The 27,981-nt window shown below is 43.4% G+C and overlaps 1 protein-coding gene across 1 annotated transcript in view; it reads left to right on the plus strand.

Moving 5' to 3' along the window:
• The first annotated feature begins 378 nt into the window (after positions 1–378).
• NOX3 (NADPH oxidase 3) overlaps positions 379–27,981 on the plus strand; it is a 62,247-nt gene continuing 34,644 nt past the window's right edge. The window contains exons 1-9 of the mRNA XM_019412846.2: positions 379–423; positions 1,055–1,150; positions 1,255–1,365; positions 2,408–2,492; positions 11,397–11,542; positions 14,802–14,983; positions 18,207–18,336; positions 23,576–23,668; positions 26,108–26,361. Coding sequence (XP_019268391.1) covers positions 379–423; positions 1,055–1,150; positions 1,255–1,365; positions 2,408–2,492; positions 11,397–11,542; positions 14,802–14,983; positions 18,207–18,336; positions 23,576–23,668; positions 26,108–26,361 — 1,142 coding nt within the window. The remainder of the gene's footprint in view (positions 424–1,054; positions 1,151–1,254; positions 1,366–2,407; positions 2,493–11,396; positions 11,543–14,801; positions 14,984–18,206; positions 18,337–23,575; positions 23,669–26,107; positions 26,362–27,981) is intronic.

Genomic DNA, 27,981 nt, shown 5'->3' on the forward strand with positions numbered 1-27,981 from the left:
ATGAGGTTATTTCTCAAATTTACATAAAGACTCATTATCGTATTGGCTGCAATCATGTAGAAAATGAATGGGGTATAAAGTACATGAGGATAATTTCATAAAACGAGCTTTCTTTTCTTATGAAATCTTTGAGGAAGAGAATCATTAGACAGAGACTTGCCTTGTATTCACCCAGGTCAGGAGGCATGTCAGCCTGATGATGTGCCTTTGGCAAGAAGTCCTTAATTAGAAATTCCTCGAGAGCAGCTCCCACTAGGTGCTTCCTAAGACAAAAAGACAAAATAGTCTACCAGGGAAGCCCTTACTCAGGATACAACAACCAGGCTCAGGTGAATGAAAGAAATATTTTGCTGACAGCAAAAGAGCAAAGCTGTCGTGATGGCGTTCTGGATTTTGAATGAAAGTCTCTCCATCCTATTAGGAGTAAGTATCATTTTTGTTATTCAAGTTAAAATATATATATTAACTAGTCTTTGATTTTTAAGATAATTGTATAGGAATGCTAAATAGCTTGAAGTATTACTTTGGTAAAAGACTAAACCTTGTTAGAAAACATTCAGTAGATATATTTAATTTACCCTTACAGAATCATGTAAAGTTGTTTTTCGATTGAGTTCATTTTTAATTATTTTTGAAGTCAAGTAGTTAGTTTTTGCATAATGTATGAACTGTTTCTTAAATCAAATGAAGTCTTTGAATTAGACTATGAAATTGGAATTTTTCTGGAGTACTTTCTGAGTTGTTTTTAAAGATTTCCTCCTTTCGCCATCATTGACTTAAAACATTAGAGCAATGTTGATTAGGAAGGCTTTGTACTTTTCATTAAATGCCTTAAATATACCCATATGTGTTTAGAATTTTTTTTATAAAGTTAACAATTTATTACTATTGTAATCAACTGTTAAAACGAATATATGGGAAATAAGTATAGAGTAAGCCTGATTAATATTGAGAAGCTCTTCGTTTCACCCTTTAAAAGAAGAACCCCAAGTGATTTTGAACGGAAGAAAAGATTGAAGATAGTATTGATTGGTCTCTTTTCATTCAACACTAGCTCTCGTGGCTGGGAGTGAATTTATATCTGTTTATCGACACATTCTCTTGGTATGAAGAGGAAGAGTCTTTCCTTTACACACGAGTTATTCTGGGCGTAAGTAGAGCTGGGGACTACACATTATCATTTCGGAAAACATTCCCTCTTCCCCGGCGTCCTTACTCTCACTGCATCTCTCTTGTGTCTTTCTATGTGGACAGTCAACACTGGCCTGGGCGCGAGCGTCTGCAGTGTGCCTCAATTTTAACTGCATGCTAATTCTCTTACCGATCAGTCGAAACCTTATTTCATTCATGAGAGGGACAAGTACTGTAAGTACTAAACTACTTAAAATAATTTCAGTTGTTGTGATTTACCGGTGTAAGCGCCATGAAAGACAAAGATGGACTTTACTGTGAAAGTCCTGATAATTCACGTGGGGACTGAAGTTTGTTTCTTCGTAAAAGAGGACCCAATGGCAAAAACCAAAACTCAGAAATCTGTACATTTGATGTGACTTTCGTTCTTGCCATTCACTCCCTGCTTGACATTGGAGTCTTTGCTCCGCCTTTCTCCGATACATTTGCTCCGTCAGAAAAAGACGGCTGATAAAATTGACCTGACTCACTAAGATGGATGTATTATAACAGTTTGAACTACCACCATGTCTAATTGAAAGCAACCAAATGAGCAGTGGAGTCAAATGCCACTAAGGACACATCTCTCTGAGCTCTCGGCCCAGGAATACACAATCATAGTACGCAGAATTTCGTAGGTAGATTTAATGGGACTTAAATCTAGTACTTAAATCATAGTACACAGAATTTCGTATGTAGATTTAATAATTTCCTAATTATATTAGCTTCACTGTTTTGGATACTGTGTTTCCTGCTAAACAGCGTAATGCGCTGTACAGAAAAATGAGAATTTCAATAACTCCGACTAGATGAAATGATTATACAATCATCATCATAATTTTATGAATATTTAGATATAGATGAACATAATGCTTTTCTTTGTGTAATAAGGAATACTTTATAGACTACTTAAACCACATCTATGAGGAGGTTGGTTTCCATCTTCATTTTGTAAACTAGTGGCCACATGCATATTAGCAGGTTTATTCTAGAATTTTGACTTATAGCCAGGGAACTATACTTACTTTCTCACTTTACTGGGTTGAAATTTCAGCAAAGCCAGTAATAACCATCTGGTTTGTCCTTTGGGCTGATTAATGGCCGCTCCCTTCTGTACCCATAGCCCCACCTTCAGGAATTTAGAGGCAGAGCCTGAGTCCTGCTCTCTTACCACTCAGGATGCTGTCATCGCTATGATTTTTCCTTAAAATGAGACTTTTACTTTATGTCACTCTAGTGCTGCAGAGGACCGTGGAGGAGGCAATTAGACAAAAACCTCAAATTCCACAAACTGGTCGCCTATGGGATAGCCATTAATGCAAGTAAGTGTTTCTTATTCTTCTTTGCCCAGTCGATGTTACCAAACCTAATGCTTAACTCGATAGCTTTGTTTTAATTTCCCCCTCCGCCAAAGGCTCCCCCTTAAATAAATCTTTGCATTCCATTTGACCAATAAAACTTACATAAGAGGATTTTTTTGATTTCTAATTTATACTCACGCAGTTTTCCCTACCAAGCCTTCAGTTTGGCAAGGAAAAGTTTATGAAACTTCATTTTCATTTGTAAATAATTAAGCTTGTTGATAATACAACAAGAACCTGCTTGCAAAATGAATACTGTGCTATTCAATATAATCCACACTGGAAAGAAAACTGACCTGTACTCAAAAACTCATTCACAGTCATAGCAAAATGACTATCAAGTGGTATCATAGGCAGTAAAAGCAAAGAGAAAAGCAAGATCAAGTGAATAAGGTTCTGAACAGCATTGAAAAGATATGAAAGATTGAAAAGATATGAAGCTTGAAAAGATATGAAGCTTTACAGCATATAAAGTGTTATTGTTATTTCTTGAATAAGAAAACAAGAGATTTCAAGAGAAAGGCAATAAACATTAGCATCCAAGGCCAGGGTTAAACCCTGGTGAGGAAGAAAAGAAGCCGAGCGTTTGTGGTTTTGTTGGACGACAAACACACTGAAATAAAAGGCTATCTGCACAATTAAGAGTTATGGTTCAGGACTGTTTCTCTCAAACTAATTTAACTATAAAACGTTTTCCTCATTTGTTTTCATCCTCTCATGCATAAAAAATAGCAGAGTAAAAAGAACACTCAACACAAACGTGGATTTAATTAAGCAGCAAGACATGACAGACAGTGCCCGAGTGCCAATTAACACAACTTCGGGTGTGCGGAGAAGTTGTGGGGAGATTTCCCCATCGGTTGTCTTTGGTGCCAGATTAAACCAACCTGGGAAACATCTGCGAAAGGTCTTTGTGGTTTGTTAAGAAGTAAGGGTAAAAAGACATTGTGTCCAAGAGAGAAACCAGGCAAGGAAAGGAGAGCAAAAAAACAAGTTAATGCGTCTTTTATGTCCCAAGGCTACCATAGGGCTGAGTCCAGAGAGGGGTCAAAAACGCCCGACAAATGAGTTGACGCGTGAAGCAATGAAGACTCAGGGAAGCAGATTTCGGCTCAGATATGGAAGTCTTTTCCGGACCTTCCAAATTATCTAAAATTAGAATGAGCATCCGTGAGAATACAGAGTTCCCTGTCATGGGTGGTGTCAGAGTGGAGTCCAGATTGCTCCTTGCAAGGCTCTTCAGAGAAAGAATTCAAGGATTCTCAAGGCTTCCTTTAAAATTGGGAAGGCTTCCTTTAAAATATTCCTAAGAATATTGGGGTGCCTGGGTGGCTCAGTCAGTTAAGCACTTGAGACTTGATTTCAGCTCAGGTCATGATCTTACGGTTTGTGAGTTCAAGCCCCGCATCAGGCTCTGTTGCTGACAGCGTAGAGCCTGCTTGGGATTCTCTCTCTCCCTCTCCCTTTGCTCGTCCCCTGCTTGCTCTCTCTCTTTCTCAAAATAAATGAATAAACTTAAATATATACAGATAATCTTAAGAATATTTAATCCCTGCATTAAAAGAGGAGATAAAACACAGTAAAATGGCGGGAAGAATATTATCACTACGCAATAGGTTTAAGGCAGAACTGGACTCTAAGAGAAAGAGAGAAGGAACCAAAAAACCTACAGCATCAAAACGCATCAGAAAAGGAAGCAAAAAATAAAAGAAAATATGTTATGCAATAGTTCTCGCCTTAAACCTTTGGGTATGTATATTTCTTTCCATGTAATCAGGTATCAGTAGAATAGATGCATCAGTGATGTATGTCGAACATCTCCCGTGTTCAAGATGCACTAAGAGAAGCTGTCACCTGAAACGAGGGTGGTCAGTACTGTTTTCAGAATGGAGTATAATTTATTTTTTTAAATTTGTTAATGTTTATTTATTTGTGGGAGAGACAGACAGAGTGTGAGCAGAGGAGGGGCAGAGAGAGAGGGAGACACAGAATGGGAAGCAGGCTCCAGGCTCCGAGCTGTCAGCCCAGAGCCCGACTCGGGGCTCGAACTCACAAACTGTGAGATCATGACCTGAGCCGCGGTCAGACGCTTAACCGACAGAGCCACCCAGGGGCCCCAAGAATGGAGTGCAATTTAGCAAGGGGAGCAGTTGACTGGAATCAGATGACCACATTATTTCATACCCCTGCTGCTGACTGGTCCTGTGATCTAAGTTTTTGTGTGCCTTTTCCTCGCTGGAATTAAAAGAACAATAACATAATCGATCCATCAAGAGACGTGCAGACTGGTTGCCAGGTGGCCCTCTTGGAAACCTACCCACTACAAGGTCATTCACTGGCCACTCTTGCACAGAGAGTCAAACCCAAGGGTAGGATGGCCGGCATGCTGCGTTCAGTGAGCGCTGCCTCCTCCTCCTCTCTCCTTTCTCTCCACACCCCCTGGCTTCTTCCCATTGGCAATACACAGCCACCGGGTCCCTGAGTGGTGGGTGCCTTTGTCCCTGTTAAATGCTCTTCCTTTCCTCCCTCAATGGCGAAGATGTTGCCATATCTGGGACTCCTCGCCTGGCCCGCCTCCCTCTGGGCCACCTTTCCTGCAGACCTCAGTGATGCCTCCCTGCCACCTAGGAAAATTTCTCAGTCTCCGACGGCCTGGGGGGCTGAGATGTGTCTCCTGCGTCTCGGCTTTCCCGGCCCCTGGCACGTAATAGGTCCCCACCAAGTTGGGTCAGACCCGAGGATGAGCTGGAGTCGGCCAGCAGGCAAGAGGGATGAGAGGGATTTGTGAGAAAGGTACAAGCCGCGACAGTGCAGGGGCTCAAGGACCCAGCAGCAGCTGGGGTGGAGGAAGCACAGCGTGTGGGCAGGGAAGAGATTCAAAATGATGCCGGTGGGCTCATCCCAGATACATTCACATTCTGCCGCAACCAGAAGAATCGGGACTCTCTTTCTCCCTCCTTCCCTCACAAATCCCTGGAGAGAAGGAAGTATCCCCTCGGGCCCTCTTCTGCTTGAACCCCCACTGCCTTGCGGGGCTCCCCAGCCTCCCGGGACTCCCCGGCAGGGTCAGACTGCTTCTGAGAGCCAAGGGCTCGTCCCCCACCGCCATGGCAACCAGCAGCGCGGGGCTGTCTCCATCCCCGGCAAAGGCAGGAGGGTGGGGAGAAAGCTCTCTGCTTCTCCCAAGCCCTGACATAGCAATTATTACATTTCACACTAACTAAGAAATGCGGCTGGCAACTGCGCTTTTAGAAGGAAAAAAAAAAAAAAAAAAAAAAAAACATGCTAAGCCCTGGTTTCGTAGATATCCCTGTGCTTTTCACATTTTGTCCTTCTGCTGTATTCACTTGGGAACAGCTGAAAATGTCCCCGTGCTTATTTTATTAGCATCGCCCATTATGCTGCTTTTCAAATAGCCGACTGGCTTAATAGAGGTGTGTAACCTTGGTAGAAGTGCATCCACATCGAAGTTTGCATGCCAGCCCCTAATTTCTCACCCGTTCTTCTGTAAGCTGAACTGCAGGCTTTAACTGGTCAAATCATTAAAGGATGTAATTAGAGGCTGGTGGAAGGAGGCTGGGGAGGAGGAGGGGAGAGGCAAACTATCTCTAATCAAGGGCATCACGGAAAACGCGGTGACAGGAACCCTTCTTTTGGCTTCCTGCCTTCCCGCTCGCCTGCCTATGATAAGAGCTGTTGGAGCAATTCTCCAACCGCTAATAAATCATTTTCAGGGACCTGTAACCCCAGTGGTATAAAAATCCCAGTATCACAGCCTCTTCGTTCTTATTAACGTGGATCTTTTTGGACTCTGTGGTCCACAGCAGACCTTGGAGATCCTTCCAGCTGAACAGTAGTACCGTGAGCCTGAGCTTCCTTCAAAGGGGGGGTGTAAATACTGACCCAGGCGGCATACATCCAGTAGGCGCCAGGGGTGTGCAATTACCCACGGGCGGCTCCTGATGAGCTGCTAAAATTAGTTTACAAACCTCAATAAACATAAGAGGTGCCAGAGGGAGAGGGGGACAGAGGATCCGTAGTGGGCTCCACCCTGACAGCAGAAAGCCCGATGCGGGGCTCGAACTCACGAACTGTGAGATCGTGACCTGCGCTGAAGTCGGAAGCTTAACTGACTGAGCCACCCAGGTGCCCCCTGTCTAACATGATTTAAATGAGTAGCATGCACGGGGTGCCGGAACCTATGTAGTCCTGCAGAAATCAGTCCACAAGCTTGAAAGTTTGGGGGGCCAAGGCTCTGGCTGGTAAAGCACAGCCAGGATTTGTCCCTGGGTCCTTATTTCCTAAGGCTGCTTAATTAGGAGGTGACTAACTCCAAAATGACTGTTATCACTGACAGGCAGGCAGAAAGATAGCAAGAACTGACCGCCCTTCCAAGATTCTCCCTCAATTATGCTTCCTTTGATCTCCTAAAAAATGAAAAGAAGGAAAGAAAGAAGGAAAAGAAACTTTCTCAGGGCAACTGGCTCTAATTGTAGCCTTTATGATTTTTTTTTTGTTGTTCATTCTTCAATGAAAGCTCCTTATTTGAACTCAGAAGTCCACACACCAATTAAATGTGCATTTTGTGGCTTGTCCAAGACCACTGCTCTCTTTTAACTGTAGAAGTACTTTGGTGAGAAAATAGGATTGTGGAAAGACCCGGTGACAGCATCTGTTAGCCTGGCATTTGGGCGGATTCTGGAAATGGGTGTCTTAGGCTCTCCCATGAGCTCAGCAGAAAGTCCTCAGAGGGGCCAGGGCGAGCGCACAGGCATAACTGATGGTATCGAATGTGCCACAAAACTTAAAAAGTCCCTTTAAGCCAGTGTTGATTTTGAAAAATTATTAAAACATGCGTTTCGAGTTTGCATTGCTTTCACGTTGGACTACAGATCCCTTAGGGATGATAAATGGTCCCAGTCAACTTCGAAGGAGACGCGGGAGCCAGAGAGCTGGCGGGAAGCCGAGATATTGCCTGGTTTCAATCAATGCACCCATTTTACAGATAAGACAGCAGGCTGAAATAAATGAAGGAACTGAGAGGCAGCCTTCTCGTGTCCTTCTGGCTGTAGCAAATCTAGTTTGAGTAGCCAATCTAGTAACATGACAGGATTCTGATGAGTAAGAGAGGGGAAAATCGAACCATATCACTATTTGATCACATACTGGAAGCACCCAGCAGATGACATGACTACCCACATTAAAATAACTGAGGTGTGTAAAGGGAAGACTAGAAAACAGAACATACAATGTCTGGAAAAAAACACAGCCAAATCAGTATCTCCTGGGTTACCTACCAAGCCCCAGCAGCCATGGAGTTGGTAAGTGGGATACCTTAAGTTCCCAGCCAAGATCACAATAAAATTAGGGTCAGACCTAAGAGGAAATAAAACGTTCGGACAAATCAAGTGGCACAGGTAGTTTTCCCTCTGAGAATTCCTGGGATAAATAAAATAAGATATCCTACTTTTTATCTTCTACGTGTGAAAAGAAAACGAGATGGAGGTAGTTAGAGCAAAGGAGCATTTAAGACATGAATTTTAAAGTACATGAAAACAAAACAAAAAAAAAGCTAGAAAGAGTAGTTTTCAACATATTCCCTCAGGAGCTACCTCTTAAAAAGCATCTTGAGTTTTCTCATACTATTTCATTAGTTTCTTCACTCTGTTATGGGAGACCTGGCAATAAGAGTAAATAACTAGTTCAATATCTTTGCTTATTCAATAAGTGTACTTAAATTTAGTTTAACAGTGTCAAATTCTCATGTGGAAATCAATCTAATAGAAGATAGATTGTGATCAACAACTTCTTATCCAGGAGAAGGATGTTATAGAATGCAGAATATAAAAGACACAGAAGCTATCCTGTGTTTCCCTTCTGACTGTCACATGTGGATTATGGAATTGTAAGCGTTGTCACTTAATTTGGCTTGAAGCTCAGTATCTACTTCTGTAAAGTGGGGACACCTCCTCTCTGTCTGGTGTGCTTTAGTCCGTGGAGGAGAACTGAGGACAGCCAGGGGCAGAGGGTAAAGGGGAGAGAGGTAAAGGAGATTTTCCACCCACCTGCAAGGAGAACTCCAAAGGTTGTGATTATTCTTATGAGCTGGTTGACTCTAGATTAAAGACACCAAGTGAACCATTCAAAGAGCTTTAGCTAAGCCCGCAGGAGAAATTAGTTTTCAGTGAACAATAAAGTATAACAATTACGAATCAGTGAAAAGAAACAATATAACTTAAAGGTCAAAGATTGAGCTCTGGGGCATCTGGGTGGCTCAGTTAGTTGAGCATCTGACTTTTGATTTTGGCTCAGGTCATGATCCCAGGGTTGTGGGATTGAGCCCTGAGTCGGGCTCTACACTGAGTGTGCAGCCTCCTTGCGATACTCCCTCTCTCCCTGTGCCTCTCTCCCTGCTCGTGGGCTCTGTTAAAAAAAAAAAAAAAAAAAAAAGAGGGGTCCTTGGGTGGCTCAGTCGGTTAAGCATCCGACTTTGGCTCAGGTCATGATCTCGAGGTCCGTGAGTTCGAGCCCCACGTGGGGCTCTGTGCTGACAGCTCAGAGCCTGGAGCCTGTTTCAGATTCTGTGTCTCCCTCTCTCTCTCTGACCCTCCCCCGTTCATGCTGTCTCTCCCTGTCTCAAAAATAAATCAGCGTTAAAAATATATATATATAAAAAAGAAAAAAATTTTAATGGGCCTCCGATTCAGGCAAACAGGGTTTTATCCCACCTTTGCCGTTAATGGTCTACAACTGCCTGAACTTCTTGAATACTGGTCTGTAAAATGGCAATAAAACTGATACCTGGGGATTAAATGAGGTAATACGCATAAGCATTTATAATGGTGTTTGAAGTATACTAAGTATTCAATATCTGCTAGCCATGAGAAGTATTACCTATTGCTTTCTTTAAACTTTAAGATAATTACCAGAAAACGGCAATTAGGAATACTGCTGAACATGTTTGTGTTCAATTTAGCAACTAGTTTCCATTTCATCTTGAGCATATTGGAAGAGATGGTTACTAGACAAACTTTCTAGCTTCGTGGATGCTGAGACTAAACAAGGCAGCTCCTTCACAGACACACCACATATAGTGACAAATGGAACACAAGGAAGAAACACAATGCCTTTTGGGTGCCACTCTCACAAAACCCATAAGGAGAGAGTCAACATCATTGACTCAGAAATACGATCATGTGCTTTGCCTTCTTAGATGAACTTCAGCCAAAAGCATATTCAAATTGAGTTCTGACGTGAAGGCTGCAGGAAAATGTTCACAAAACAGGTATTAGCACTACCCCATCCGCATCGGCAGACAACCTCCTGACCCTTTCTCTCTTTCTAGCTCATTGTCACTCAGCAAATCCTTATTAAGTACATACTGGTAGTAAGCAACGTGCCCAGTGTTGATGTTTCGAGATGAATAAGCCCTGAGGCGTCAGGTCCGTTGGGCAACATAGATGTAAATAAATATTCATAACAATAATTCCTGGGAAATGTTATAGTCAAGGTATCATTGGTGCCTGTGGACCTGACGAACAATTTCATAGAAAACAACTTTTGGGTTGGGTCTTAAAGCATGAATACAACTTTGCAGCCCAGAAAAGGGAATGGCTCTGATCGAAGGAATTCAGGGGGCAGGGAGAAAAGCTAAACAGCAGTTGGTATTTCTAAATAAATCTGCTGCTAGAACCACAGAGACCAACATGCTACCATTATTCTCCCAAGTTTCTGCTGTTCCTTTCTCCTTCACTCCCCCACACCTCAACCCACCATGGGTAGTCATGAAGGATTCCAGAATTTGCACACAATCTGTGGAGACTATATATTAGCCAATTCTACTTTGCATGGTGGACGGGGGTTCGGGGGGGCAAGGTAGCAACTGGGAAGCTATCTACACCCTGGGTAATGAATTCTCATTTCACACTTGAATCTGATCCCAGTGGCTGGTATCAGCAGGTCACCCAGTAGGGCTTCCATTTGTAGGGAAAGCATCAGGAGATCCTCGTCTGGATGTTGTGACTGCTAGCTTCCCCCCAGATTTCACAAGACAGGGAAGAGTGGCATTGAGCACCGTCTCCTCGGGCTAAATGATGCTGTGTTCCCAAGCTTGTTCTCTTCATTTAAAATTTAAACATCACAAATTCTCAGAATTAGAAAACCGAGTTTTCTTCTGAAGAGTACACAGAGAGGATTAGTTCTATAAATACCAGTTTATTTTGATCCTCTAGGAATAACACATGCAAATATATTGTGTATATGCGTATGTGTAGGAGTACATATACATATATGCTAAAATGTATAAAGGAAGAATAGAAAATATAATGTCTGAAAGCGAACAAAAACTCTTCCCTGGAATCTATCATAGATGTCATATGCACACATGTCCATGTATATGATATACAGTATTCTAGGATAATGCTCTGTGATTTCTTGGAAACTATATTACATAAGATATAAAATATGGAATACATATGTGTGTGTATATATATATATCTCACAGGATATGTTCTATACAAAATATGGAATTATATATACAATGGAACATATATGTAATTATGTTGTGATATCCTAATACCTATTCCACTTGCAGAATGAGCACATGTTTATAATTAAATTATGGTGACTTAAGACTGACTTCATTTCTTCCTATCATTAAAATGGATGTGGTGAATCATACCATAGCTTTAGAAGTAGCCAATCCACTCCATTCAAGACACGGTGAAAGATGCACCAATAAATCACTCTTTGGAGATCACAAACACCAGAACAGAGAAACGTGACCGTAGAGACATCGTGTCGTTGGGTAACCACAAAGGAAGAAATCCAGATGGCGCATGTCTGACGTCCTCTCCTCAACTGTAGCCATCCACATCGTGGCACATTTGTGCAACCTGGAGCACTATCGCCGGAGCCAGTCCACGGAAGCCGAGGGACTTCTGGCTGCACTTGCCAAGCTTGGCAAAACCCCAAATGAGAGCTACCTCAACCCCATCCGGACCTTCCACACAGTGAGTCCTTGCAGGCTCCCGGGTTTCTCATCTGAAACACCCTTCCTTTTCCGATCCCTTGATCAGAAGCACTGGGTTTCAAAAGCTTTAATCAAAGAGCTGGAGAGAAGTTTCTGCCAAAGCTATTTTGAGGGGCACGTCGGTGGCTCAGTTGTTTGAGCGACTGACTCTTGATTTCAGTTCAGGTCATGATCCCAAGGCTGTGGGTTCGAGCCCTGCATGGGGCTCCATGCTGAACATGGAGCCTGCTTAAGATTGTCTTTCTCTGTCCCTCTGCCCCTTCCCCCACTTGCATGTGCTTTCTCTCTCTCTCTCTCTCTCTTTCTCTCTCAAATTAAAAAAAAAAAAAAAAGATATTCTTGAGGCGCCGGGGTGGCTCAGTCGGTTAAGCGTCCGACTGTAGCTCAGGTCATAATATCCCAGTTCGTGAGTTCCAGCCCCACGTCAGGCTCTGTGCTGACAGCTCAGAGCCTGGAGTCTGCTTGGGATTCTGTGTCTCCCTCTCTCTCTGTGCCTCCCCTGCTCACGCTCCATCTCTGTCTCTTGAAAATAAATAATTTTTTAAAAGTATTTTTTTTATAAATGTTGCTAAGAGTTTATAAGCAGGAAGAAAAACTGATGCCCCTTAATTAATGTATATCAAAACATAAATAAACCCAAATAGGAAATGCAGCAACTTATTAGAACCCTGACATTTTACATTTTAAAGCAGCTCACGATTAGGTATTTTGCTGTTGTTGATGGTAGCATCATAAAGAATGTGAAGTGCCATCTAAATCCAGGGATTATAAATTGGATGTCTTCATTTTCAACTTGCAAATTGCTTTTGGATCTCTTCTCCTGTGTCGTATTTTGGCACACATGTGCCTGGCTGGTCTGCCAAATCAGATACTGGGCAAAGCAGCTAATTTCATAATCAGACCTGCATGGCTAGTAACATCATTAATGCTAATTACCTGTGTGCCCAGAGTGGCAGCACATGTGAGAAACAAAAAGAAAGTGAAAACCCACCTATCGAGATTAAGACAATCCCCTCCCTTCCATCCACCACCTACCCCTTTCTTCCCGGTTGACCAAAATATTTGAGCACATACTGCCCTGTTGGAATATGTATCCAACGTGGTGACCAGGCTAACGAATCAGTATTGCCCAAGAAGACCCCTAATACAATGTACTCCCGCAACAGAAAACCCTCTGTTACCATCTGAGGCATCTCTTTCACGACCATTTTGCCCAGGGAACCTTATTTGAAGAAGCGAAATTCAAATTTTGGGGGGAATTCTTCCATGGCACGTCCCTAATTATCCTGAGATGATTTCCCATATCAGGCCATTGATTAAGTAGAGCTACATTTTCCTGGCTGACAACAATTAGAAGCACAAGCTTCAAAGTTATAAGTTAAAACCAACGATGGCCATAAGCCCGTGGGAAGGCCTTCGGGGTCACTCATTTGAGCCCCAGTATTTATCTTGGCGCTTACCGGGGTTAACTCTTTTCCCCCGCCAAGGCTCTGAAAAGCTCATTGTTACAGACAACCAAGAATAAGCCTTAATATTTTGAAAAGGCCATACAGTGAATAGTACTTATTATGAATGCTTTTAAAGCAATTTAACAAGATAATCAAGTTACTCCAATATAGTCATCTCAAAATTTTAGAAGCAGTATACTATGTCAGTGCTCCTTAAGTTCAAGTAATACCTTAAGGTGAATAATACCTACCTTGGGGTATTTGGAGAAAGATCAATAATACAAATTGGTACGTTTGGAGAAAGTATCAATAACACAAAGTGTACATTATAGAGTATTTCCGAACAGATGCAACGGGGCTATTTGAAAAGATACACAGCAAACCAAACCAGTCTATAAAAATATGTTGCAAGAAAAGGGAAGTGGGGATTTGCTTTAAAAAGCAAAGAAGAGTGATTTGAAATTAGCACGGCCTATGATATAAACGGATTTCTAAAATGCCTGAGTACTGGGTGGCTCAGACGGTTAGGCGTCTGACTTCGGCTCAGGTCAGGATCTCACGGTTTGTGGGTTCGAGCCCCCCGTCAGGCTCTATGCTGACAGCTCTGAGCCTGGAGCCTGCTTCGGATTCTGTGTGTGTGTGTGTGTGTGTGTGTGTGTGTGTGTGTCTCTGCCCCCTCCCCCACTCACACGCTGTCTATCTCTCCTTCAAAAATAATAAACATTATTTTTTATATATAAATAATTATATATAAATATATAAATAATAAATACATAAATATAAATAAACATTAAAAATTTTTAAAAATTAAATGCCTGAGTACACTTGAAAAAATAACATATCTTTTCAATGTTTTAGACACACCCTTTCAATTTTATTTCAACTATTTGTTCCATGAAGTAAAAAGAAACAAGAAGTCCCTATCCAAATTACCTTGAGATCTCACAGCAGCCCAAATTAATGAGATTTTACTGACAAAAGATACAGTGTGAGTTTATTGAGCTCATGGTCGGCTCAACGATGGTAACCCAACATCTGAATCCCAATGACTTGGCAAGAATATGGAAAAGTCACAGCAAATACAAAGTGCTCTGTGATTCATATTCTAAAAGGCTAGGTAACCATCCTCTGCACTCACAGGTCAGAACTCTGGCCTTTCGACCGTGTCTCCCAGAGTAGAATAGCTGTATATTTATTGATCACCTAGGATTTACAAAGCCTTATTCCAAGCCTCCCTGAGGTGGCATGAAAGAAATGCAAGTCATGGCCCTTCCAATTAAAAAGCAAGAGCAAGGAATAACTACCAGGGGAACAGAATGTGCAGCTGCTTTATTAGGAGCGCCCCTGAGGGATCTCTCAAAAAAAAAAAAAGTGTTTATTAATGTTAACATGCAATTAAGCATGGCAATCCACACTTTTATTTTAAAAATCAAAAACTTGACACTTGGATTTATTTGCCAATATTTTATCTTAAAATGCAGTGTTACATATTGTCTTAATTTCAATTCACCATAATAACTTTGACCTGAAAGTTGATTTATACAGATGGAAAAAATGTAAATGATTAAATGGCATTTGATGAAATTTGAGCAAAGCGAACGTGTGCCATCAAATGGAACAAAAGAAAAGAACGGGGAAGCTCCCTTCTTGAGTCATAGGGGGACCCTTTTTGATGCTAATATGCCCCTGATTCGAATGTTTTGATTTACTCCCTGCTTAGACTCTCGAGTATTGACCCTAACATGGAAAATAGAACGAAGATATCAATGTCCCGGTGCTTGTCTCTCTTAGAACACCATCACCGTGTTGCTGACGACAATTGCTGGTGTCACTGGGCTGATCATCTCTCTGGCTTTCATCTTGATCATGACCTCTTCCACCGAGTTCATCAGACAGGTCTCCTATGAGTTGTTCTGGTACACACACCATGTGTTCATCATCTTCTTTATCAGTCTGGCTATCCATGGGGCAGGGTAAGTCCATACTGTGCTCAGAGTGTAAGATTTTATCTCTGTGAACCTCAAAAACCGTCTTAGAAAGCCCTTTGGATAGGGAATCATAAATGGCAGCGACTAAAGGAACATTCACCAAGGCAAGCGCCTTCTTTTGGTAACTGGAAAGAAGCAACATAGATGGTGAAGTATGTTTATTTTTCTTGCTAACTCTGTTGCGGAGACTTGACATGTTTATAAGATGCAGAAATTTTAATAAATGCTGGAAAACAGTAGACCTGTTTCGCTCAGAACAAATTTCTGTGATCCAAATTGCATGCGATTAGTCAAGATATCTATTTTGGACACCCAGATTCCACTTCTGCTTAACCGGAACCACCCACTAGGAAGCCCTGTGTTGGGGAGGGAATGGTGTGTGAGATGACGGTCAGACCCAGGCTCTGCCCCTAGTCATCAGGGTGGCCACGTGCAAGTCCCTTGTATTCTCTGGACCGCAGGGTACCTGAGTGGCTCAGTCGGTTAAGTGTCCAACTCTCGATCTCCACTCAAGTCATGATCTCATGGTTCGTGGGATGGAGCCCCGCATCAGGCTGTCCACTGTCAGTACAGAGCCTGCTTGGGACTCTCTGTTCCCCTCTCTTTCTGCCCCTTCCCCACTAGTTCTCTCTCTTTCTCTCTCTCAAAAGTAAATAAACGTTTTTTAAAACTTCATTGGACCTCAGTTTTGCCATCTGACTTCTAGGATTCCTTCTCACCCAAACATCCCATACAATGGGATTCGACACCTGTCTGAAACTATTACTTTCCTCCTCAGGAAGCTAGAGCAGACTGTGAATCACGACACCCTCAAATACAATGTTTTCAGTTCCTTGAATAGTCTTAAAATGGCTCTGGACAAACCCACCAATGAATGTCTATTAGCTAGTTTCTTCCAACATTAATTATTCCATACACTGAGGCCTTTTTTTTTCCCATTTCACAATTTTCAAAACACATCCGTGTGCACGACCCATTTGACCCCAACAACAGTCCTGTCCAATAAAGACGGTGATGTTATCCCCCACTTCATAAGGACGAAGCAGGTTCAGAGGGTTAAGTGATTCCCTCCAGGTCCCAGGACAAACAAATGCCAGGGTCAGACGTAGGGCACCAGGCTTCAGACAACCAAACCTTTTCTGGTCGCAAGCCCCGCAGAAGAGCCCTTCACTTCCTCACATTAAACAGCCCTCCACACCTGCAGGAGTGTGGCCGAGGAGGTCGCAAACGTCCTGCGTGGCTCTCCATGAGCTCTTCCTCTGCTTCCCACACCAGCAGACGCCCTCCCCTATACAACTTTTCCTCCCATCACTGCAGCTGCTGAAGCCCGCCCCCCAGGGATGTCTTTTACCTGGAAAACCCGTCCATCTCTCTGCTCATCCTTAGAATCTTAGTCGTCAATGTTCACATTTACGTGCTGTCTGGCTAATGGCTTTCTAGTCTTTAAAATTTCGGCAGTTGCCTCTTCTGCACATGTGATCCCTCACCCTGACTTTCTGTATTTTGGGGAGCAGGATGGATGGTCCCAAAGGGCTCCCCCCTCAACGACTGTCGGTCCCTCTCTCTCTCTATGGATTCTCCTCCTGAGGCTGGGGCAGTTACCCCGAAGTACATTTGAGGGGCTCTTCATAATCCACATGTGTCTAGAATTCCTCGTCCCCCAAATTACACACACAGCCCCCTGATCCTGCCTCCCTGCCTTCACACAAGAGGATTTCAATGGGTGGTGTTGCGTTGGAGATATTTTTTAATATCCAAATAACATTTCATAAGATGAAATATTTTAGTCGTTTTAACTTAGTTGAAAGGCTTATTTTGGGATAAGGGTCTCATTTAATCCTCTCAGCTTGAAGTATTCTACAGCTACTGTTTACAGCGAAAAGTAATTTGCAAATTCTATACAAAATGCCAAGTAAAGGAGGATTATTGGAATGTGTTAAAGCCCACTAATCTTTCTATTATGGGATAGCATAGATGAAGACATAAAAAAATTTTTAATTTTTAAAAAGATACTGCATCTGTGAAATGTTCTGAGGTTTCTTTAGGTAATCTAGGCAATGTTACCTAGAGCTTGAGAAGGATGGTGTTAAAATTTACAGAATCTTTTCCTCGGGCCCCATTTATTATTCACCCTTCCTGTGTCTGGGCGTCATGTGACCACGGGAGATTCACAGATGTTGTGCTCTCCTAGCTCAAAGGGAGGTTATCAAGTTTGGATGACTTTCATGAAACAACCCGGGCCAAAGGCCAAAACATCAGTTCCCTAGGCTGACGTGTAAGGTCCCTAAGGCCGTTGCCTCTCTCTCCTCCTGTACCCAACGGTGCAAAAGGGGACATGTTACTTCACATGTTACTGCCCATGACGTGAGCCTGTATGATGCTAGAGTTTCTCAGCACCCTGTTCCTCAAAAATAAGTCAACGTATTTTCTTCATAAACACCTAGGAATTGAGGAATTGAACAACCTCCAGATTACATAGCCTCAATTCTTAGACTTTGTGGCCCGGTGCACCAATGGGGGTACCGAAGCGGCTTGTCAAAGGTCAGTCAGTACTACGTTTGGGGCGAACATAGCATAGTAGGATTACAGGACTCTTGCTCCAGTGCTCCATTCACGAAGGCAGGCTTCCTTTTCTCCCTCAAATTCATCAAGGTAGTTCTGAAGACATACTTCACACTGACCTATTTTGACCCTGTCAAACACTACGCCTGCTCGTGGTCACTGGGGGAAAGAGCATCATCATTCAGGACACTTCTTGCGACTTCACTTGAAAACTTCTAGGTGCGCAGACACAAACCAAAAAGGGTAGAAAGTTAAATAAATCTGCAAAAGACCCAAATAGTACAAAGTTAGCCAATTAGGCCGAATCAGCAATCAGGACGCGATGTAACCTAATTAAATTCAACAGTCTACAAAAGGGTGTGTTCAAACAATTTCCCTTCATTATGAATTCTCTAATATAGACACTTTCAATTTAACACAGGATACCGCAGAGGGGCACTTCTTTTCTGGGATCTTCAAAGTTACTTGAAGCTTCTTAAATTCCTATTTTTAAAGATGCTGAGAGAAATGAATGACAGCCCAAGTTTCAAGACAGTTGAAGTGTTATTTCAGAGCCCGCTGCAGAGCATATATCTGTTGTATCACAAGACTGCACAAAATCAATTTGAAATATTTAGGTTTGGTTTTGTTTTGTTTTAATGGCAAGTCGGATTGTTCGAGGCCAAACTCCCGAGAGTCAACTGCTCCACAATGTCACCTTCTGCAAAGACCACTACGCTCAGTGGCAGGCTGCTGCCCAGTGCCCCACGCCTCAATTTTCTGGCAAGGAGCCTTCGGTAAGAATGAACCCAAGAGCTTTTAAAAATAGCTTTCGCCACAGTTAAAATAACTAGAGCTTTGTGTGCTTGAGAAAAGAACAGCCCATGTCACCACTAGACAAAGCCAGCTCTTTATTAAGTGTGCTAATGGAGAAACCTAGTTATGGATCATTTTAAAAAGAGGTTTACTGCCAAAAGGGGTCTGTCCGTTTCGAAACGTGCTCTTGTGCTCCCACGTCCATGGGGGTGTCTGATATGGCAGAATGAGCAGCACTGCAGACAGGAACGACCCTGTCTCCGGCTCGCCATCCTCTCTGCTCCGCAAACTCAGCCCCCTGCCCCCCTGCGGAACTGCCCTCTCCATTCTGGGAATTACTGGCCGCACTCCTCCAATGAACATCAAGCAACAACCGCGTGAGAAGGATGCCCTCCTTATTAAAGCTTACCTTCTTGCTTCCTACAGCTTTGGGGATCAAAAAAAAATTGGGGTACTAAATGCATTTACTTCCTATTCTAATTAAGCTCCCACAACTGAAATAATGATGTTAGGCAAAAAAGAGAAGGATGCCCTCTTTATTAAGCTTACCTTCTTGCTTCCTACAGCTTTGGGGATCAAAAAAACTTGGGGTACTAAATGCATTGACTGCCTATTCTAATTAAGCTACATAACTGAAATAATGATGTTAGGCAAAAAGAGACCTAATTCATTAGAGTAGATCATCATGTCCACAAGAACTCAAAAGGAAGATTTCCTGGGCATGCTGTAATGCCTTTGTGACATAGGTACGTAGAAATAATGATTCTATTTGGTCTCCTCGGGTTTCTTAGAACAATGCAAACCTTGGGGCACCTGGGTGATGTATGAGAGCAAATAAACGAGGCCAGCAGATTAAAACAAGAAGGAAACAGGGTCCCCCAATAGGGATAATAGTATATAAATGGTGGAGATTCAGGAAATTAAGTCATCAACTTATGACGACTCTAATGATTGACTTTTTCTAAACTCTTCAAATACATTAAATGAAGCGCTGGATTTTAAAAGTCAAAACTGCTGGGAGGAACGTTTAAAACCGAGAGAAACGACATAGATGTGCCCGTTAGACTGTGGTTCTTTTAATGGTCAGTATAGATTGTCTCTGTCTTAAACTCAACTATCGGTAGCCACTGCCCAGCCTGCATAGTAATGAGGAACAGGAATGCCTCTCTAAAATCTTCCAGCTACAGCGTCTCCATAAAAAAAAAAAAAAAAAAAATCAATACTCTCCCACACCTCATGAATACAGACCAGAGCCTGCTCCAGCAGTGTTTAATTACTATTAAAAGGGGGGAATCTTACCCATCTGTCTAACTCTCCCCTGCTACACCGCCTTGCACACCCAAACTCATATTGTCACTCTTTCTCATTATTTTTAATGGATCCTGGTTCAAAGCATGTGTGGGCTGTGCAATTACTGCTTGGCTGAAGGTGCAGTATTCCCTCTGATGTCTCATAGACACTGAGTCCGGGAGGCATCCCAAGGACGAGGAAGGGTTCCGGCGTTTCACTGCACCGCATCTACCCATCGCTTCCTCTTGGCCCCTCCTAACTGCATTTTCACGGTACTTTTATCAATGGAACATTTATCAATTCACCTTTGGCGGTGCGCCACTGTCCGGGTTAGGACGCAGAATGCTTTGCACACCGCCCCGTGGGCACCGAACTGATCAAGGGAACCAATTACCCCTGTGGTCCCCTTCTGTCTCGGACTCACAGACGCATACAAGTCTCCAGACTCTAGAACTGCTCGTGCAATCTATTCTCCAAAGAAGCCTGGTCGTTCTCAGTCGGAGAAGCACCTTATTTTATTTACCTACGACGTCGACAAGTGACAGCGACAACAGCAATAATAATAAGGCTAACGCTGGTTTAAATTATTAGGGAATGATGTCAACCGTACAGGAGGAAGCTTTACCTGAGGTAGAGTCAATTCAGCAAAACGTTTTCTAAAAGGCTGTTACATTCGTGCCGCTGCACGGTATGGAAGCTTCCGAGACGTGGTTCCTGCCCCTGGAAATCTTATTGTCTAGACAAAGAGGCCATTTTTAAACACACACATAAAATAAAATCAGAGCAGCATGTTCTTATTTTCTTGGAGGAATGAAAAACCAGGAGGGAAAGTGGAAGAAACAAGTTTCATTACTGCAGCTTTTAAATCAATGTAGCTTTATTTCTATCATAAAATATTCACTGTAGCATGACTTCCTGAGTATTTTTGGAAAAGAAAAAGTAAAGCAAAGAAGCCACGGAGTATGTTAGCATTAAAGAAACTTAGATACCTAATAGCCCCGCCCCTTAATTTAGCAGACGGAGGGCTAGCGGCCCAAGATTTAGCTTCTGACCTATGGTCACAAAGGCCATCCCCAGGAAAGCCACATCAAGAAGCCAGAGCTTCAACTCTGTGGCCGTGAACTTGCATCTCTACACACTTCAACATTCATTCTGAAACTCCAGCCTTCTCCCACCCCTCATTTTGTCTGCTGTCTGCAGCTGTATGTGCATCTATGTGCACATACCCCTGACGCTGTATTTATCTCTGTGAATAAAGCTAAAACATTTAAGAGCCTGGAGGAAACCCAGCCAATAATTTTCTCCACCTGTCTCATTTTACAAAACAAAAGATTTGAACACAAAAGGCCCAAGGCTCGGGGCGCCTGGGTGGCTCAGTGGGTTAAGCGTCCATCTTCGGCTCAGGTCACGATCTCACGGTTCGTGAGTTCGAGCCCCACGTCAGTCTCTGCACTGACAGCTCAGAGCCTGGAGTCTGCCTCAGATTCTGCGTCTCCCTCTCTCTCTGCTCCTTCCCTGCTCACGCTCTGTCTCTCTCTCTCTCAAAAAATAAATCAACATTTTTGTAAAAGGCCCGGGATTTGCCGCAAGGCATAGGGGAAGAACGGTCACCCAAGTTCTACCTCACACGCGCCCCTCCTGCTCTGGGGCATGGCCTCCTTCTGTCTTTACTAATTCTTGTCTATCCAGGTTACTGTTGTAGGTAACCACATGTTCACCTCTGGCCACCCCCATCCCTCACTCCTTAACTCCTAGGGGCTCCAGGAGTACCATCACCGTGTAACCAAACTGGGCTTTTTCCTCCCGGAGCATTTTATATACTAGAGTAGAGATAGAGCCAAGGATTAATGGCTTACATTCTCCTTCCTGACTTACTGTACGAGGAAAAACAATCCACTCCATTTTATCAACATGGAAAAATCAGAGCCCGAGACTGATGTGACAGCACCAAAACGAAGTGTGTGATGCTTAAAACGTCCCAAAGTGGGCATGCAAGATTATTTGTAAAAATACACAGAGACTATGTGAGTGGTTTTGCAAATCTCTCCCTAAGCTTATACAGAAAGAATTGCATTCTTGCTATTATTTCTGTAACTATCCACACCAATTCTCAAAACGCTTTCTGGTTCTTTCAAGCAGGAGAGACCTAAGGACTCACTCCTTTGGTCCAACCCCATCCTTCTTGTCTACCCCCTTGCTATCTTCTCCCTTACTCTGTGCATCCTATTGCCTCACCCACAGCATAGGTGGACAAAAGGTGTTGTTCCCTCTGCTATTCCGAACACTGAACACGTTGCTGAACCCCACTGAGGCAGAAAAGGATAAGTGGGTCAAATTGCTTTGTGTTGCCTGCATAAATTGAGCCTTTATCAGGCAAACAAGAGGCTCCCGGGGAAAAAGCAAGGAGGGCCGATGTAGGTGAGAAGAGCTGCCATGCAAACAGACCCAGCAGTAAACAAAAGAGAAATAGAAACACAAGAAAGATAACAGAAGCAAAAATAACACTGAAGGGCTTGTGACCCGTCAACGCAACAGACAGAGCAGGATAACGGGTAAGAGAGTAATGATCAAGAAAGACGGTGAGTCAGCCAGAGAGGGTCTAGCGAACCTGAGTTCAAAAGAGTGAGGCATCCTTCCCACTCCCAAGGCCGTGTGCTAGGAGGAAGGTGGTGGTGCCTTTAGAATCCCAAGCAGGGAATTTAGGGGAATTAGGAAAGACTTGAGTTCCAGTCCTGGCTCCCCAGGATCCGGTTCTATCTCCTCAGGCAATTGTACCCATTCCCACAACCTCGGGGTTTTTTCTTCTTTAGATGAAGAATTGGACTAGACTTCAAAGAACTCTTGACACCCTCAGATTTAATGAAGACTGAGCCTCTAATGTTTGGTAAAACAAGGGTCAGTACCAACGCCAGCATTAGACAGAAAGAAGCATGATTACACGGCAAGTACACAGGCCAGGCGGTCAGACCCCTCTGGGGTCAGGTTTTTCTGGTGCACCTGATTGCCTTTGCGACCCCGGAAAATCTGTTTGATCTTGCCGGACCTCAGTTTGCTCTTGTGTCAAACACAGAGAATAACCATATGCCTCGTGGGGTTGTTTGGTACCCGACCTAGTATAAGTCTTCCACCGTTTTAAGTTACGTCCCTTCTAGGGGAGGAGGACGCCGTATGTTATACACACCCACGGGTACAAGACTAGCCTGCGGGCAAACCGATCGTTAATAATGCAGATGAATCTCATAAGAGGTTGACATAGGACGGGATCTATTGAGAATTAAGATGTTCACTGTCACAACTGTCAAGAAGATAGTGGCGGATTGTGTTCCGATTCTGTAAATCTAGATTTAACGTTCTGAGACACTCCTTTTACGTTTTATTCCTGATAACCCTGGATATGCATGCCTGTGTGGGTGTGTGTGGATACGGTTGTGGATTTGGGGGCTCCTTCAGGCAGACCCCCCCGTTGTGACGCACTGCTGGCCCCCATAAATTACTGTTCAAAATGCTTTTATTTCATTTCCCACGTCCTTCGTTGGCTCAGGAATATCGCTTTGTAAGCCTTTGACTTTGGCTGAGTTGGGAGCATTTATGACCCTATCATATGTAACGTAAACATCAATCTGCTTTCCTATTTCTTCGTAAATTCAATTATTTCTAATTACATAAAGGCATCATTGATCAAGTAAGCCTAAAAACCAATACAGAAGAGTTTAATCTCTTAAATAAGCTTGTACACTTCAAGGAATAATTGAATGTTATAGTATTTAATACAAGGAGATATCTTTATTGTTGATAACTGGCCCAAAGTTAAAGGAAAATGTCTGAATCCCATCATGTTATGTATTGATTTCGTTCAAATTGAAAATATTTGGATTCTATTTTCATTTCCTTTTCTTCTCTCTCTCTCTCTCTCTCTGCTACTCTCTGCAGGCTTGGAAATGGGTTTTAGGCCCTGTGGTCTTATATACGTGTGAAAGAATAATTAGGTTCTGGCGGTTTCGACAAGAAGTTGTCATTACCAAGGTATGCATGTAGCTTTATGTCTGAATAAAAGCCTGAGTGTAGATGAAAATTTTTTATTAGCCCAAGTTTTTAATTTGCCATTTTTATTGCAGAACTGCCTGTAATTTAGAGGCCCATCTTCTGTTCTAATAATTGCTAGTATCCTGTGCATCTTCTAGTGTGACTAATTTTACTGGGGACAGGGATCAGGGCTCCAGACTGGTACACAGAATTCTGATAAAGGTTTACGGTGCAGCATAGAAATCATCTCTTTTTCTCTTTCTTTCAGTTTCTCACTAGGGGACTTGGGTCGGTGGGGAGCGGGGGGGGGGGGGGGGGGGACCGGCAGGGGGACTAAGCTTTACGTTGGTCATGGTAACTTACAGTACAATCACTCCCTTCAGCACACGAAGTCGGGAATTTTGCAAGCACACAAATAATAGACCTACATTTTCAAGGGCACACACTCCCACTTGGGGCTACTGGCAGAAGATCGGGGAACAATCACCCTCAGGTTCAAAGTGGAAGTATAACACGGAGCCCCACCTAGTGAGTGAGGGCTCTGGGATTTTTTGCAAATTTGCACCCTTCCGCACAGCTCTCCAGTTTTGCCAGGTGCTGGAGGAAGATGTGAGTACCTAGACTAGGTACCTGTCTAGGAGACTGAAAAGTACCAAGTACCCTGCCCCCGGTGTTTTCAACCTCCAAGAAGAAATGCTGTGCTAACCAAACCTATATTGCTAATACAATATTAACAGAGTCCTCTATCTCCTTAACTGTCTTCATGAAAACAGATGCATAGAAATTGCTTCATATTTCTGTTTTAAGCTCTTTCTGTGTTGCTGCTTTTAAGTTAAGCACCAAAGGATATCAGGCTACGTCAAAAGCCAGACAGTAAAACTCCTGGAAATCCACTAGAGCCGTTACTAGGGAGACAATTTAACAGCAGAATCAGAACAAATATCAGTAGGGAGATGGGAAACAGAACTAATGATTAAAATGCTGTGAGATTCTCTTCCGAATGGAAAAATACTGTCACAGGATCCAGACGTTTGATTTTGTTCCCTCCACCTCCTGACACAAAAGAGGCCATGGGGGCCTAGAGAGATTTTTTTTTTTTTTTCAGAAAACGATGGAAATCGAGGAAGGGAAATTAGTTCTTTCCTTCCGGTAAGCACCAAGTTGCAAAGCTCTTTTTTTTGTTGTTGTTTAAGGTTATTTATTTATTCTGAGAGAGAAAGAGAGAGAGAGAGGTGGAGAGAGAGAGAATCCCAAACAGGCTCCAATCTGTCAGCACAGAACCCAATGTGGGGCTCAATGTCACAAACCATGAGATCATGACCTGAGCCAAAACCAAGAGTCAGACGCTTCACCAACTGAGCCACCCAGGTGCCCTGCAAGGCTCTTAAAAAAGTGATTAAGAGGGGCGCCTGGGTGGCTCAGTAGGTTAAGCATTGGACTCTTGGTTTTGGATGGGGTCATGATTTCGTGGTTTGTGAGTTCAAGCCCCACGTCGGGATTGTCACTGACAGTGAGGAGCCTGCTTGGGATTCTCTCTCTGCCTCTCTCTCACAGAATAAATAAATAAACTTTAAAAAAAAAAAAAAGCAGTAAGAGGAGTCCACCTAAAACTCAGAGCCTAAGCAGGACATTGGAAAAGACCCAACTAAAACAAAACAAAACAAAATATTTCACAGTGAATTTGAAGATTGGTTTCCACCTAGAATGAAAAAACTCACAGGGTTGGGGCTCCTGGGTGGCTCAGTCAATTAAGAGTCCGACTTCGGCTCAGGTCATGATCTCGTGGTTGACAAGTTTGAGCCCCGTGTCAGGTTCTATGCAGACAGCTCAGAGCCTGGAGCCTGCATCGGATTCTGCGTCTCCTGCTCTCTCTGCCCCTCCCCCACTCATGCCCTGTCTTCCTACATCTCAAAAATAAACATTAAGAAATTTTTTTTGCAAAGAAAGAAAAAAATCACAGGGTTAATCAACCAGAGATTGAGAAAATGTACAAATTGTTGAAAACAGTAACAAACTCAGACCTACATTTTAAAAACATGGAGATAATTCTGTAAGTATTTTAAGAACTCAAGGCATAATTAACTGCAATGACTGATAGGCTAGCTTCTATTCTCTTGGTCTGCTCAACTGTGCTACCCAGAGCTTGGCCATTTGAGACCTAAAGTCACAGGCCAGACACCACATGGCACCGGGGTGCAGCTACCCACATCTCCGACAGCACCCCGAAGGAGACGAACGTCACGCTTGTTAGAGTTGCCCAGCCAGATATGAAAGGGATGGCCAAGATCCTTGGAAGTTGACGGCAAATGGTATATGTACATTATACCTCAAAACAGCTGATTTCAAAATTTAAAAACGTCTGATGGAGCAAAAGCCAGTCTCTTCTTCTTTAACCTGAGGGGGGAAGAAAAAACAAATGATTCTCTTGCTCTGATTTAGGTGGTGAGCCACCCATCTGGAGTTCTAGAACTTCACATGAAAAAGCGAAACTTTAAAATGGCGCCGGGGCAATACGTCTTGATACAGTGCCCGTCCATATCGTGGCTGGAATGGCACCCCTTCACCCTCACGTCGGCCCCTCAGGAGAACTTCTTCAGTGTGCACATCCGGGTAGCAGGAGACTGGACGGAAGCTCTGTGTAAGGCCTTTGGGGCCGGGGGACAGGCCCGGAAGGAGTCCTGGAGCTTGCCAAGGTCAGAGCCCGTTTCTTTTTTACACACAAATTAGAATTGTAGAACAAATAAGGCATTTTAGTGCATCGACGTGCTTACCAAACCCAGCAATATCTTTATTCTAGAAGGGCAAGTTTTAACCCATTTTTTAACTTTGGGAACCTATAGAAAAAGTATAATTTAGTAGATTTCCAGTAGAGGCAAGTACATTTCTTTAAAAAAAAAAAAAAAAAAAAAAAAAAAAAACGTTCAACAAAGGCAGGCAGCGATCCAGGAAGAAGGAGCATTTTGCTTCCTCAGCTCCAAAACCACCCTTGGCTAATTATATGCAGCCTGTGATGAGTAAGAAAGCCCTGTGAACTTTTCTGCTCTTACAGTCGGAGGTCTTTAAATTATATTTGCCATTTTGGTCTTCATAAGGAGGACACTTCACGGTCAGAATGAATCCGGTGGGCCTCATCCACTGGAGAAGGTGCTAAACAATTACAGATGGAAGTTCACAGAAGGACAAAGTGATCTGAGAGTCAAGAAAGGTAGTTGTGCCCCTTCATTCAGTCAGTCCTGCGTGTGTGTATACAACAAGTGTCAATTAACCTCCACCGTGTGTCAGAAATATGGAGATGCCCAGGCGCTGCCTCCATTTTCTAGGACACCGGGTGGGGGGGCCGATGGAATCAGCATCAACCTGCACGCAGAGGAGTTCGTTGTCCTGCAAGGGAGATGCACGGGGGGCGGGGTCTGAGAAGGGTAAAGAACACCAGTAGCACGTGGACTCATTTCCTAGGGTTGTGGTAACAAAGGAACACAAACTGGGTGGCCTAAAACAACAGAAACGTATTCTCTCCCAGTTCTCGGGGCTCCGGGGCTGAATCTAAGTGACAGCAGGGCCAAGCTCCGTCTGAAACCCTTCGGGAAGAATCTTCCCTTGCCTCCTCCTGGCCTCTGGGGGTTTGCCAGCAATGCACGGTGTTCCTTGGCTTGCAGCCTCCAACAGTTCAGCCTCTGCCTTTGCCATCGCACGGTGTTCTTCCCTCCGTGACTGTGTCTCCGTGGCCTCTTCTTATAAATCCTGGTCATATCGGATGAAGGGCCCACCCTCCTCCTGTATGACCTCATCTTAACTTGATTAATTACATCTGCAACAACCCTGTTTCCAAATAAGGTCACGTTCTAAGGCACCGAGGTTAGAACTTCAACATATCAGCTGGGAGACACAATTCAACCCACAATGACAGCCTATTCAGACAGGCCTGGGCACCAGACCGAAGTCCCACCGTAAATTACCAGGCCTTGGCCTCCGTTAGCAAACAATGGCTTAAAGTCGATTCCCACTCTTACGGCAGGATTACCCAATAAGTAGGCAAAACCCACGTTTAAGGCCCCCAAAAAACAGGGACACACACAAAAAATGTTGAGAAAAACGGTTGGAAGAATTTGACATTTCAAAAGACGCATCAAAAGATTCCCTCTTCTCAGGGCGCCTGGGTAGTTCAGTAGGTCAAGTGTCTGACTTCAGCTCAGGCCGTCATCTCATGGCTTGTGAGTTCGAGCCCGGCGTCGGGCTCTATGCTGACCGGTCGCTCAGAGCCTGGAGCGTGCTTCGGATTCTGTGTCTCCCCCTCTCTCTGCCCCTCCCCTGCT

This window comes from Panthera pardus, unplaced genomic scaffold (assembly GCF_024362965.1).
Source record: "Panthera pardus isolate Hobbes unplaced genomic scaffold, ASM2436296v1 HiC_scaffold_17, whole genome shotgun sequence".
In the NCBI taxonomy this organism is placed as follows: Eukaryota; Metazoa; Chordata; class Mammalia; order Carnivora; family Felidae; genus Panthera; species Panthera pardus.